Genomic DNA, 12211 nt, shown 5'->3' with positions numbered 1-12211 from the left:
ACATTTAGTTTGTTCTGAAAACAGACACTTTAAAAATGAATTTACAGAGGGTACGGCGGAGCTCCAATTAAATAGTCATATTGAAGTAAAGAAATAATATGCATTTTATAGGCTTAATTATACATCATAATTAGCTAATGTAGTCCATGTGATTGTGATGTCTGGGAGACCAGCCCAGGGAACAGTTATAAGTAACAGCTAATGTGATTCCGCATGTTAAATGTCAGGATTTAAGTGCAGACCTTCATACAAATTTCTACCATATCTACTTGATGATAGTTTTCCAATTTCTCCTTCCTGTCCCTTTTCACCTCTCAAAAGCCATGTTAGTAAAGTCATCCTAGCATGCCCCTGGGTAACTCAACATCTGAGTCCTAGACACAGATTTCACTTGGCCCGAGCTCCTCCCACCATTGTGGCCATGGCTGTTAGCGTTGGATAAGCTGTTCACACTGACCTCCTCCTATCTCCCATCAGCTCTCCTCTCCACCAAAGATCCACTCAGATGGATAATCCACCAGCAGCTGAACCCTGTCACCCACCAATGGGGAGGTCCCACATGGGGGGATACTTACCCCTTCCAGACCCTTCCTGAGGAAAGCAAGTTTCCTTCCATGTGGCAGGAGTAATTTTTATATTTGTTTGGCCTTGTGACCAATAGGATGGGAAGTTGGGGGGAAGTGGAGAGGAGATGGCAGTTTTAACCGAGAAAAAAAAAACCTTAGTAGAAACTCTGCCTTCTTCGGGCGTGTCCCTCTTCTGGGCATCTCTTCAGGATTTCATTCCTCCGTCCAACTGCCGTTCACAACTGCCCTTTCCAACGGCTCCAGAACTCTTGGCCTTGGCATTCCATGATGTAAATTATTCCACGCATGGCTCGAAATGGGTGCAAAGCAATGTTACCAGGTGTCGGATCACTAGTGTAAGTTTCCCGGATCTCGGGGGAGGGAGGAGAAAGAAAGGGGGAGAACCACTCTTGGAATTTGTACAGTTGTTATTGTTTCAGCCAGAACACAGCGATTGCGCTGGCTGAGCTGGATGCTGTCGATGGCTGGGGAGAGAGGGAGCTTTGGGCTTAGAGCTGCGGTGAACTGGGAGTTGAGAGTTTCTACTTTAAAGATTCTAGGGTTAGGATGTACACTGTTTACAACTGAACAGTTGGCATTGCTGCTGCGGAGGGAGGAACTTGGGACCTTCAGTGCAAAGCCTGTCACAGTACTGCCTGGGGCAGTGGTGCCTCTTCTGTCTCAAAAAGTAGGGAGAATTGACTTTTCTGTTTTCCTAAAGATAGCTAAAATATGGCTAGAAATCCAGATTGCTTACCAGGTTTGGAAACATCTAGTCACAAAATTCAAAGACCTCTGTATGCACGGGATTTTTTTAAAAACAAAACTGTGATTGCTCCTCTTGTTGACTATATTTTTTGAGGAAGTGACTGTTCCTGGTTTACTGCCTCTTTGGGGAATTGCATGTGAAAGGTTGCTGCCAACCCCCTTAGATTTGTCTGGATTCCTTTTTAACTTGTAAGTTAAGGATTTGTGTTCAATAAAAACAATTTAAATTGAATACTTGATCTCTTGAATGACCACAAAAATTTTAAAATCACATTCATAATAAGCAATTAGCGGGAAATGCACAGGAATTACAGTTATTTATCTAGGAAAGTATAAGGTATATTTTTGTGTTGCGTTGATGCTGGTGGCTTTAATCTGCTCTGCTGAAACAGTGCTTTCTTATTCCTTTTCTTTATAGTTGTCATGGATGATGATGACGACTCGTGTCTCCTTGATCTTATTGGGTAAGATGCTTATTCCGGGATTGGGGTGAATTGAGTGTGTGAGGTCTGCTGTACTGAAACAACCTAATAAGCACATTGAGACCAAGTGGGTTTTTTAAATAAAAATTAAGTAATCATCATAGGTATAGTAGATATATATAGGTATAGTAGATAAGTGTAGTATACCTACCTATAGGTATATATAGGTAGAGTAGGAGGACAGAGTGACATGGATTAACATAGGAGTCATCATTAGGTAATCCTTTATTAAATTTATTTTCTAAGAAACCCTAGGAGGCCGAAATGAGTGCTAATAGGAAATGGAATGACAACAAAACAAAACAAACAAAAACTTTTAATAGTTTTAAAGCAAGGAGAGGATTCTACTTGAGCTAATACGTCATTTTCTTTTTACCCTAGTAAAGAGGAACCCTAAGTATAAGTAATGTATTCATTTGCTGTTGTCTCTGTTTGGTTGTTGTTTTCTAGAGACCCACAAGCATTGAACTATTTTCTACATGGACCTAGTAATAAATCGGTGAGTAATACTCAGGCTGTCACAGTCGTACATTTTGCTTCTTCTTTTACAGTCTAAGTGATCATTTTTTTGAATTTGTACCTTGCAGAGCAATGAGGACTTGACTAACGCAGGATATTCTGCAGCCAATTCAAATTCAATTTTCGCCAACTCTAGTGTGAGTATTGGAAACTGCAGTGATCAGGTGTTTCTGTCTCATTGATGCCTGGTGACTGGAAGCTATAATTGCTTTTGGATCATGATGGGAATCCTCACTTCGTCTTTTGCAGTTGCCACAAGAGGAAAATCTATTGAATTATGTTGACAGTTTCTACTTTTAACTTAGCCTATTAAGATTTTTACTTTACTATTTTCCTAAGCTTTCAATTTTCTTTCTAAAATACCAGGGACACATAACCTGAAAAACTTAGAGGCTTTTGAACACTGTTACATAAGCTTTAAGAAAAAATCCTTCTGAATTATGGTTATGTTCTTATCCTTTTCATCTTAAACGAGGAAAAATATCATAGTAACTGACACCTATTAAGCACTCAGTATGTTCTTGGCACTACGAGCTTAACAAATATCAACCCCACTAACCCTTACAATAATTCCATGAAGTGTAGTAGGTTCTATTAGTATCCATATTTGAAGATGAGGGAACTGAAGGTTGGTACTTACCGAGTATTACACAGCCAGGAGTTGCAGAGCTTGGAACTGAACCCAGGCCACCAGCTTCCAGGGTGCAGGTCCTTAAACTCTAGGAGCATCTAGACAAGAAATCTGACCTGGGGGACAGGTGAGTTCTGCCTGGAAACTGTATCCAGATGGCTGTGTTTAAGCCCATGTTACTTTAATCTTTTAACTGCTTTGTTCTCCACGGATGATAGTCCAGAGTCCCACTGCCCAAGTTTGAATCCTTGCTCTGCCACTTTCTAGCTCTGTAACCTTGCTTATATCACTAAATCTCTGTGAGCCTCAGGTTCTTAATTTGTTAATCCAGGAGAATGATAACTCTACTTCATAGACTGGTTAAGATGAATGGAACTAGTCCATGGGCACACTGTTCAGTTAATGTCAACTTGTTGTCATCATCAGGGTCTTTATTTTCTTCATCCATAATATGGAGTACCATTGGTGTAGCATTTAGAAAGTTCTTGGAAACGTACAGTTCTTTAACGTATTTGAGTGTGTACAAAGTATGTTAGATCATAACATGTAAGACTCCTCCACATGCTAGAGGTGGCTTTAAAGTCACAACACTGTCTCCTGTAAGGCTTGTGAATCAGTAGCAATTCTGAAATTCATTCTGCATGGGCAGTAACTGCATGCATGCCTATAGCCCATAAAGGAGGTATTTAGCCTGTTTCCGACACTGCTGATGTTTACTCACCAGCTCTCCCCCTTCCGTGTGAGTATGATTCTAACTCTTCAGGCTTCTTCATTCAGGGTGGATTTTGGGGGAACTTGGATTATGTCATGGCAGTAGAAATATTTTAAAAGCTTTGAAAACTATGAAATTTTAAACCCATGGTCGGTTAGTTTGTGCACTGTGAAAACATTACCATGTCTCACCACTCAGGAGATAATCCACTGTCGCCTTGACCTTTCTCTGCAGAAACAAGCAAACACACCTCCTTGGTTTCAGTGGCCTTGCCCCACTTCCTTTCAAATGACTTCAAGTTCTAATTGGGTGTCAGGTGAACCAGTCTTGCTTTTCTACCTGGTTCTTCCTGTCTTCTAGCCCCCAGAACACCACACCTTACTAGCCTATGGCTGAGAATTTCTAGGGTTTTGAAAACTGGACTGTTCATTCTTCTTCTTCTTTTTTTTTTTCTCAATCACACTGTGCAGCTTGTAGAATCTTAGTTCCCCAGCCAGGGATTGAACCCAGGTCCTGGCAGTGAAAATACCAGGTCCTAACTGCTGGACCACCAAGGAATCCCTGGACTGTTTATTCTTGCTTGATCTAGTTTTAAATGTTTTTCTTCACCTTTAAAAATTTTTAATTATGTTACAATATATATAACCAGTTTACCATCCTAACCATTTTTAAGTATACAGTTTGGTAGTGTTAAGTATATTCACATTGCCTTCACCTGTGTTAAATAACTATTGATTTCATTTTTTTTCTTTTATAACCTTGTCGTATCCCATGATAAACTTCTGGCCCAGTGGAGTGTCTCTGATTTATCAGTAACTGTGTTCGGTTCTCTACATATGCCTGTTTTGTTGTCTCTAATTGGAATGCCCAGACCTTAAGGACTCATTACGGACAGACACTAATGCACAAGTGAGCACTTGACAAATGGTGACCAACTTTTGCTCTTGAATAGGACACTGATAGAGTTTTTAAAGCATCATAATGAGCTGATTACTTCTAAGAAATCAAATGCGCATTCACTCATTTCACATGGGAAGCTTCTTTTCATCCAGACTGATCTTGCCTGGATTGGGACAGGTTAGAACTAGGGGAGTTCTGAGAAACCTTGAAAGTCAAGGCTGAATCTGGGATACCTTCTGGACATCTAGTAGAACCACACTCAGAACTCCCAAAATTCACGTCTCCTCCTGTGGTACAAAGAACTAGATACTGCTGTCTCCTGGATACACACATACCCTAGGCTGAGTCCCATTCAGGCTTTGGACTTGGGAACAATCCTGAAAAATAATGCCTGTGCCACTGTCTCAAAGAATAAAGCTACTCAGGTAGCCATGAGTATGTTTGCATTATTGATCTGTTCCCTATAAAATAATTTACCAGAGCAATGAATGCTTATACTTACCAAAAAAGGAAAAAAAAAACCTTAAACATCATTACTAAGGAAATCAAGTATCAGAATAAGATGAGCAGTTTGGAGAGTTGAGTCTAAAAAGCAGACTGTTATGCTTTATTCATATTCAAAAGTGAGATTCGTTTTTTGTCTAAGAGTCTCTCTCAGAGGTGAGATACGCCGTGTAACCTCCCACTTATCTTTTTAGAATGCTGATCCTAAGTCAGCCCTCAAAGCTGTAAGCAGCCAGCTTGGAGAAGGGCCCAGTGATGGACTGCCACTTTCAAGTAGCCTTCAGTTTCTCGAAGATGAACTTGAGTCTTCTCCTCTTCCTGATCTCAGTGAGGACCAACCTTTTGACATTCTTCAGAAATCCTTGCAGGAGGCCAATATCACTGAACAGACGTTGGCAGAAGAGGCATATCTGGACGCCAGTATAGGTTCAAGCCAACAGTTTGCACAAGCTCAGCTTCATCCCTCTTCATCAGCATCCTTTACTCAGGCTTCTAATGTTTCTAATTACTCAGGTCAGACACTGCAGCCTATAGGGGTGACTCATGTGCCTGTTGGCACCTCGTTTGCAAGCAATACAGTGGGTGTGCACCATGGCTTTATGCACCACGTGGGGATCAGTGTGCCCAGCCAGCATCTGTCTAATAGCAGCCAGATTAGTGGTTCTGGACAAATACAGTTAATTGGGTCATTTGGTAATCAACCTTCCATGATGACTATTAATAACCTAGATGGATCACAAATTATACTAAAGGGTAGTGGGCAGCAAGCCCCCTCAAATGTGAGTGGAGGGCTTCTTGTTCACAGACAGACTCCTAATGGCAACTCCTTGTTTGGGAACTCCAGTTCCAGCCCAGTAGCACAGCCTGTTACCGTTCCGTTTAACAGCACAAATTTCCAAACATCTTTACCTGTGCATAACATCATCATACAAAGGGGTCTTGCACCAAATTCAAATAAAGTCCCAGTTAATATCCAGCCAAAGCCTATCCAGATGGGTCAGCAAAACACATACAATGTGAACAACTTGGGAATACAACAGCACCATGTTCAGCAAGGGATCTCGTTCGCCTCTGCAAGCTCACCCCAGGGCTCAGTGGTTGGTCCGCACATGTCCGTGAACATCGTAAACCAACAGAACACAAGGAAGCCCGTCACCTCGCAGGCCGTGAGCAGCGCCGGGGGCAGTATCGTTATTCATTCTCCCATGGGCCAGCCTCACACACCCCAGAGTCAGTTCCTCATACCTACAAGCCTTTCTGTCAGTTCCAACTCGGTACACCATGTCCAGACCATCAATGGGCAGCTTCTTCAGACTCAGCCCTCTCAGCTCATTTCCGGCCAGGTGGCCTCAGAGCATGTCATGTTGAACAGAAACTCTTCCAACATGCTCAGGACCAACCAACCATATTCTGGACAGATGCTGAACAACCAGAGTGCCGCCGTCCAGTTAGTGTCTGGGCAGACATTCGCCGCCTCCGGAAGCCCGGTGATTGTCAACCACGCCTCCCCTCAGATCGTCGGTGGACAGGTGCCTTTGCAGCAGGCATCACCCACCGTCTTGCACCTGTCCCCTGGGCAGAGCAGCGTCTCCCAAGGAAGACCTGGCTTCACCACCATGCCCTCGGTGACAAGCATGGCAGGACCTAGTCGGTTCCCTGTTAGTTCGTCCAGCACTGCCCATCCTAGTCTTGGGTCTGCGGTTCAGTCTGGTGCATCAGGATCAAACTTTACAGGAGATCAGCTGACCCAGCCAAACAGGACTCCAGGACCAGTCAGTGTGTCCCATCGTCTTCCAGTTCCTTCTTCCAAGTCTACCAGCACCTTCAGCAACACGCCTGGAGTGGGAAGCCAGCAGCAGTTCTTCTGTCAGGTAATGTTCCCTTTATCAAACAAATGCTTGGGTGATTATGGAATGGAAGAATGGAATGTGTATTTGTAAAGAATATAATTTTCATCCTAGGTTCCCAATTTATTATCTGAAGATGTTCAACTTACGATTGATTGCCTTTTTTCTTCTTAGTTAAAATGTTCTATCCCGCATAGCATTGTGGTTTAGGGTGGAGACTTCATGGATTTGAATCTAGGCTGTATGACTGGGAACAAGTCTTACCTTAACTAACCTCTCTAGACTTAAGTTTTTCCATCTGTATAATAGACTTTATATTAATAATACTACCATCCCACATAGTTATTGAGAAAGGTAAATGAGATAATCTGTATAAAGCGCTTAGCATGGTCCCTGGCAAGTGGCAAATACTCAGTGTGTGCTTAGCTCATTGTGTCCAACTCTTTGCAACCCGGACTGTTAGTCAGCCAGGCTCCTCTGTCTGGATTTTTCAGGCCAGAATACTGGAGTGGGTTGTCATTTTCCTCCTCCAGGGGATCAAAGAGCCAATATTAATACATATATTTGATGGAATGTGTTATAGGCATTTAAAAGGAAAGATTATTTCAGATTATTTACTTACATCATGGGGCTTCCCTGGTGGATCAGACAGTAAAGAATCTTCCTGCAGTGTGGGAGACCCGGGGTCAATCCCTGGGTTGGAAAGATCCACTGGAGAAGGGAATGGCAACGCAGTCCAGTATTCTTGCCTGGAGAATTCTATGGGCAGAGGAGCCTGACAGGTTACAGTCCATGGGGTCACAGAGTCAGACACGAGTGAGTGACTAATACTTTGGCTTCACTCCCACTTGCATCATATAGAAGCCACTGGGTCCTATGACTATGGACTGGGTAGAGAAGTCATGGCTGTTTCTTGGGTGCCAACTGGAAAGGCTCAGGGACCCACTGAGACTCAGCAGCGGGTAACTGGCCTGCACAGAGGGATGCATACAGAGGGAAGGATCCAGGGCACTGGATTGGACCAAGTACCTGAGCCTGTTCTTACCAGGCTGCTGTGCAGGTGAACGACTAGGAAGTCAGTTACACCATGTGAAGATGATGTCCCTGAAAAGCGTTTCAGACATTTGCCAGCGGTGGTCCCTCACCCCATCTGCCAGTCCCTGAACTCCTCTGGCTTTTGGCTCTCGCACATTGAGAATGTTCTCTAGCTCCAGTTCCATATCCCACCTGCCCGCTGTGGTATACCCTCTCAACTCCTCCATTTTCCCTGCCTTTCTCCTCCATGTTTAGAAGAACTCAAAAACTTCTCTCTACCACGTAGGTCAATATTTTTTAAACTGTATACCTTTGACTTAGTAATTCCATTAAGAATCCTAAGGAAACAAAGATTATTTATGATTAAGGATGTTCAGTGTACACTTTTGGTATCAAAACTGTTTGTTTGTGTGTTTTGTTTGTTAAATTTTATTTACATATATTTGGCTGTCCCACGTCTTAATTGTGGCATGCCAGATCTTCGATCTTAGTTGTGACCTGTGGGATCTAGTTCTCTGAACAAGGATCAAACCCAGGACCTCTGCTTTGGGAGCGAGGAATATTAGCCATTGAACCACCAGGGAAGTCCCTCTGTGTGTTTTGAAATAATGTCAGACTTACAGAAAAACTAGAGTTGTAAGAATGTGTACAGAATTTTCGTGTACGCTTCAGCAAGATTCTCCAAATGTTAACTTTTTACTCCATTTGTTTTATTCTTCTCTCTCTCTATTTCACACACACACATAAACAAACACACACGTAAAGTTTTGAAGAGTAAATTGCAGGCATGATGCCTCTTGACCCCTACGTACTTCAGTCTCAACAGATTTATTTCTTGAAGTCAGGAGCATTCCGCTACCTAACCACAGTACTGTTATCAAAACCAAGAAGTCAGCATTATTACAATGTTACTATTAAATCTATATACTTTATTCTGTGTAGCTCATTTTCCCAATAATGTCCCTTATGGCAAGAGAGAATAAAATATGTTTTGTTTTGTTTTTATGGTCCAGGATGCAACCTAGGATCACTGCCTAATTCTGTTGTCATGTCTTTAAATCTGAAATAGTTTCTTCATTTTTTATGACCTTGACTTTTTGAAGAGTACTAATCAATTATTTTATTGAGTGTCCCTTAGTTAGAGTTTCTCTCATGTTTCCTCATGGTGAAATTCAGGTTATACATTTTTGGTGGCATTCCCTGGTGGCTTAGCAGTAAAGAATCTGCCTGCCAGTGCAGTAGATGTGCATTTGATCCCTGGTTCAGGAAGATCCCCTGGAGAAGGAAACAGCAACCCACTCTGGTATACTTGCCTGGGAAATCCCATGGACAGAGGAGGCTGGTGGGTTGTAGTATATGGGGTCGCAAAGAGTCAGACTCAACTGAACAACTAAACAACAACACATTTTTGATAGGATTGCCACAAAAGTGGTGTATGTGTCCTCCTGAGGTGGACTCGTCCCATTCCTGGTCATGTCAACTTTGAGCACTTGCTTAAGGTGGGGTCTGCTTCATGTGGTTTCTGATGTGTCATTAACAAGCTTCTTTGGGGAGCTACATTGAGATGATGTAGATATAGTTTCTTGTCAAACTTGAACTAGTTTAAGCTTCCATTGATAATTCCCGACTGAATCAGTTATTACTCAGTCAGCTGTTACTGTGATGGTCACCACATAGAGACTTTCTAATTCCATCAAGTTTATTCTACCTTAATTTTTAGCATTCTGCTCTAAGGAAGAGCTTTCCTGTTTCTCCCTTTTACAAATTCTATCAGTATAGACTCATAGATTTTTATCTTATTTAATGGGTTAAAATTGTTGCAGTCATTTATTTTGATGCTCAAATTGATTTTTTAAAATTATTTTTTAACATGAAACTTGAGATCATATGCTCTTTTTTTTTTTAATTTCATTTTGATGCTTAGGTTTGTTGGGGTTTATATGTTTATTTAATTTTTGGGTGCATGGCATGTGGGATCTTAGTTCCCTGCCCAGGGGTTAAACCCGCATCCCCTGCTTTGGCAGCGCAGAGTCCTAACTACTAGAGCACCAGGGAAGTTCCACTCAGGTTGATTTGATGGCCATTGAGCGCCCCTCCAAATTAGCCGCTGGTCCCTCTGACATGTTTCCATTGTGCTTTGAGCACTGCCTTTTAATTTCTGGGAAAACATGATGTTGCATGTTCATCTTTCACTTTCCTGCCCCTGCCCTGGAATTCAACCATTTTAGGGGCCTTGTTCTTTCTAGTGGAGAACAATACTTAGAAGCCAGGATCTGAGCACTATGTATTCACTGCTACTGACGTTGTCGCAATTGGGACTTATATATATCTACACATACACAACATCTGTAGCTGTCTATTGTCTATATATCTATATTAAAAACAGAGAGTTCATATTGATACTTCAATTCTAATCCAGGACCACCAGATTCATTATTCAAGTGTCCTTTTCCATATTTGTCACTCCCTTTTCTAATTGGAGAAGGCAGTGGCACCCCACTCCAGTACTCTTGCCTGGAAAATCCCACGGACGGAGGAGCCTGGTAGGCTGCAGTCCATGGGGTCACAAAGAGTCGGACACGACTGAGCGACTTCCCTTTCCCTTCCCTTTCTAATAGTGAAAAAGCCTGCCCCATAATATATTTGCTTATTTGCCCAATCCTAGAATACATGGAAAATAGTTTTATAATCACTAATTCATGGGCTTCCCTGGTGTCTCAGAGGGTAAAGTGTCTGCCTGCAATGCAGGAGACCTGGGTTCAATCCCTGGGTTGGGAAGATCCCTGGAGAAGGGAAAGGCTACCCACTCCTGTATTCTGGCCTGGGTAATTCCATGGACTGTATAGTCCATGGGTCGCAAAGAGTCAAACACGACTGAGTGAATTTCACTTATAAAATCATTTTAAGTGCACATTTAAACATGAAATATTTAAAATGTACATTTAACTGTAAAATAGTTAATAAGCAGTTTGCTTTCTATTTTAGAAAAATGATGAAAGACAATATGGTGAACTAGAAAATAGAAAACCCTCTTGCTTACCAAACACTCAGAAACTTGATTAAAAGGAAATGTACTACTCCATTAACAGCTGTTCCTTGGGTGATGGAATTACAGATACTCTGTTTTCTTCTAATTTAAAAAATTTACTCATGTAGAGGAGGTGATACCTGGAAAGCATTTATCAACATATTGATGCATTTTTTTTAAAAGTAAAACTTCCCATTGGTAAAAATTAGAAACAGTTCCAAAATAGCTTAGAATGAAAAGTAAACCCTCCTCTTCCAGATTTCCCTACCAGAGGCCACCAGTGTTTCTGTGTTCTTTCTCTTTCTCTTCCCCCAGAGACATCCTTTGCATATCCAGCACACGTCACATATACACTTAACTCTGCAACACACCGTACCTGTTACCATACCCATTTTTACTTAATTAGATAACTTGAGGGTCTCATGATATCTGTATATATTGGTCTACTTTATGTTTATTATAATTAATTATACATAATCAGCCACAGCATGGTCATTTCCTTTCTTTTTCATTTTTTTCAATAATGCTTCAATGAAGGGGGGAAAAATCTCTCTCTCTAACTCCCCAAAGTTTCAATTATCCAAAGGTAACAAGAGGCATATTCCAGCAGCTCCAAAGTAATTTTTTGTGACTTTAATGTCAAAGAATATTGGGAACTAAATCTTGCATTATACCCCATGTGTTCTGCTCTAGGTTTTCCAGAACAATTAAAATGTCAGGTATTGTGGAGTAAGGAGGACATAACCTCGGAGGCTGCACAAGCTGGGAAAGTAGTGTTGAGGTGCCATCTAACATTTACACTCCCAGGAAATCCAGAAGGACAGTGACTCTTGTACTTTATAATTTCTGTATAAATTACCTTATAGAACATTGTAAGGAACAAAAATACCATTATCAAGGGCCTTCAATGTTTATCTACTTGGGGAAATTTCATTTAGCAAGTTTTGATACTATAAAGTGTTAATATTAAACGAGTCTTAAATGTAAACTGTATTTTTTTTGCCATCGATAATACACTTACTTGGTTCAAAATTCAAAAGGTACAGAAAGTTGTGTACTACAGTGAAAAATTTCCTTCCTCCTGTTGCCCGCCACCCAGTTGCCTCTAGTTTAACCAGCTTCTTAAAGAGTGAACTTAAGTCCCCGCCCCACCTTTTCTTTTATGAAAACTTTCAAAACCACAGAAAAGTTGGGAGAGTACAGTGAACCTCTGCACCGA

The 12211-nt window shown here is 41.5% G+C and overlaps 1 protein-coding gene across 2 annotated transcripts in view; it reads left to right on the top strand.

Moving 5' to 3' along the window:
- BICRAL (BICRA like chromatin remodeling complex associated protein) overlaps nt 1-12211 on the top strand; it is a 102635-nt gene that overhangs the window by 69636 nt on the left and 20788 nt on the right. Inside the window, exons 1-5 of one of the 2 annotated variants that reach the window (XM_005900131.2) lie at nt 786-922; nt 1753-1798; nt 2267-2315; nt 2404-2472; nt 5277-6953. In XM_005900131.2, coding sequence (XP_005900193.2) covers nt 1758-1798; nt 2267-2315; nt 2404-2472; nt 5277-6953 — 1836 coding nt within the window. In that variant the 5' untranslated portion in view covers nt 786-922; nt 1753-1757. Of the gene's footprint in view, nt 1-785; nt 923-1752; nt 1799-2266; nt 2316-2403; nt 2473-5276; nt 6954-12211 lie in introns of those variants that run through there. The other variant, XM_070361047.1, reaches the window with a different exon arrangement.

This window comes from Bos mutus, chromosome 23, assembly GCF_027580195.1.
Source record: "Bos mutus isolate GX-2022 chromosome 23, NWIPB_WYAK_1.1, whole genome shotgun sequence".
Lineage (NCBI taxonomy): Eukaryota > Metazoa > Chordata > Mammalia > Artiodactyla > Bovidae > Bos > Bos mutus.
Note: the sequence above shows the minus strand (reverse complement) of the source record. Positions and strands in the feature narration are given on the sequence as shown.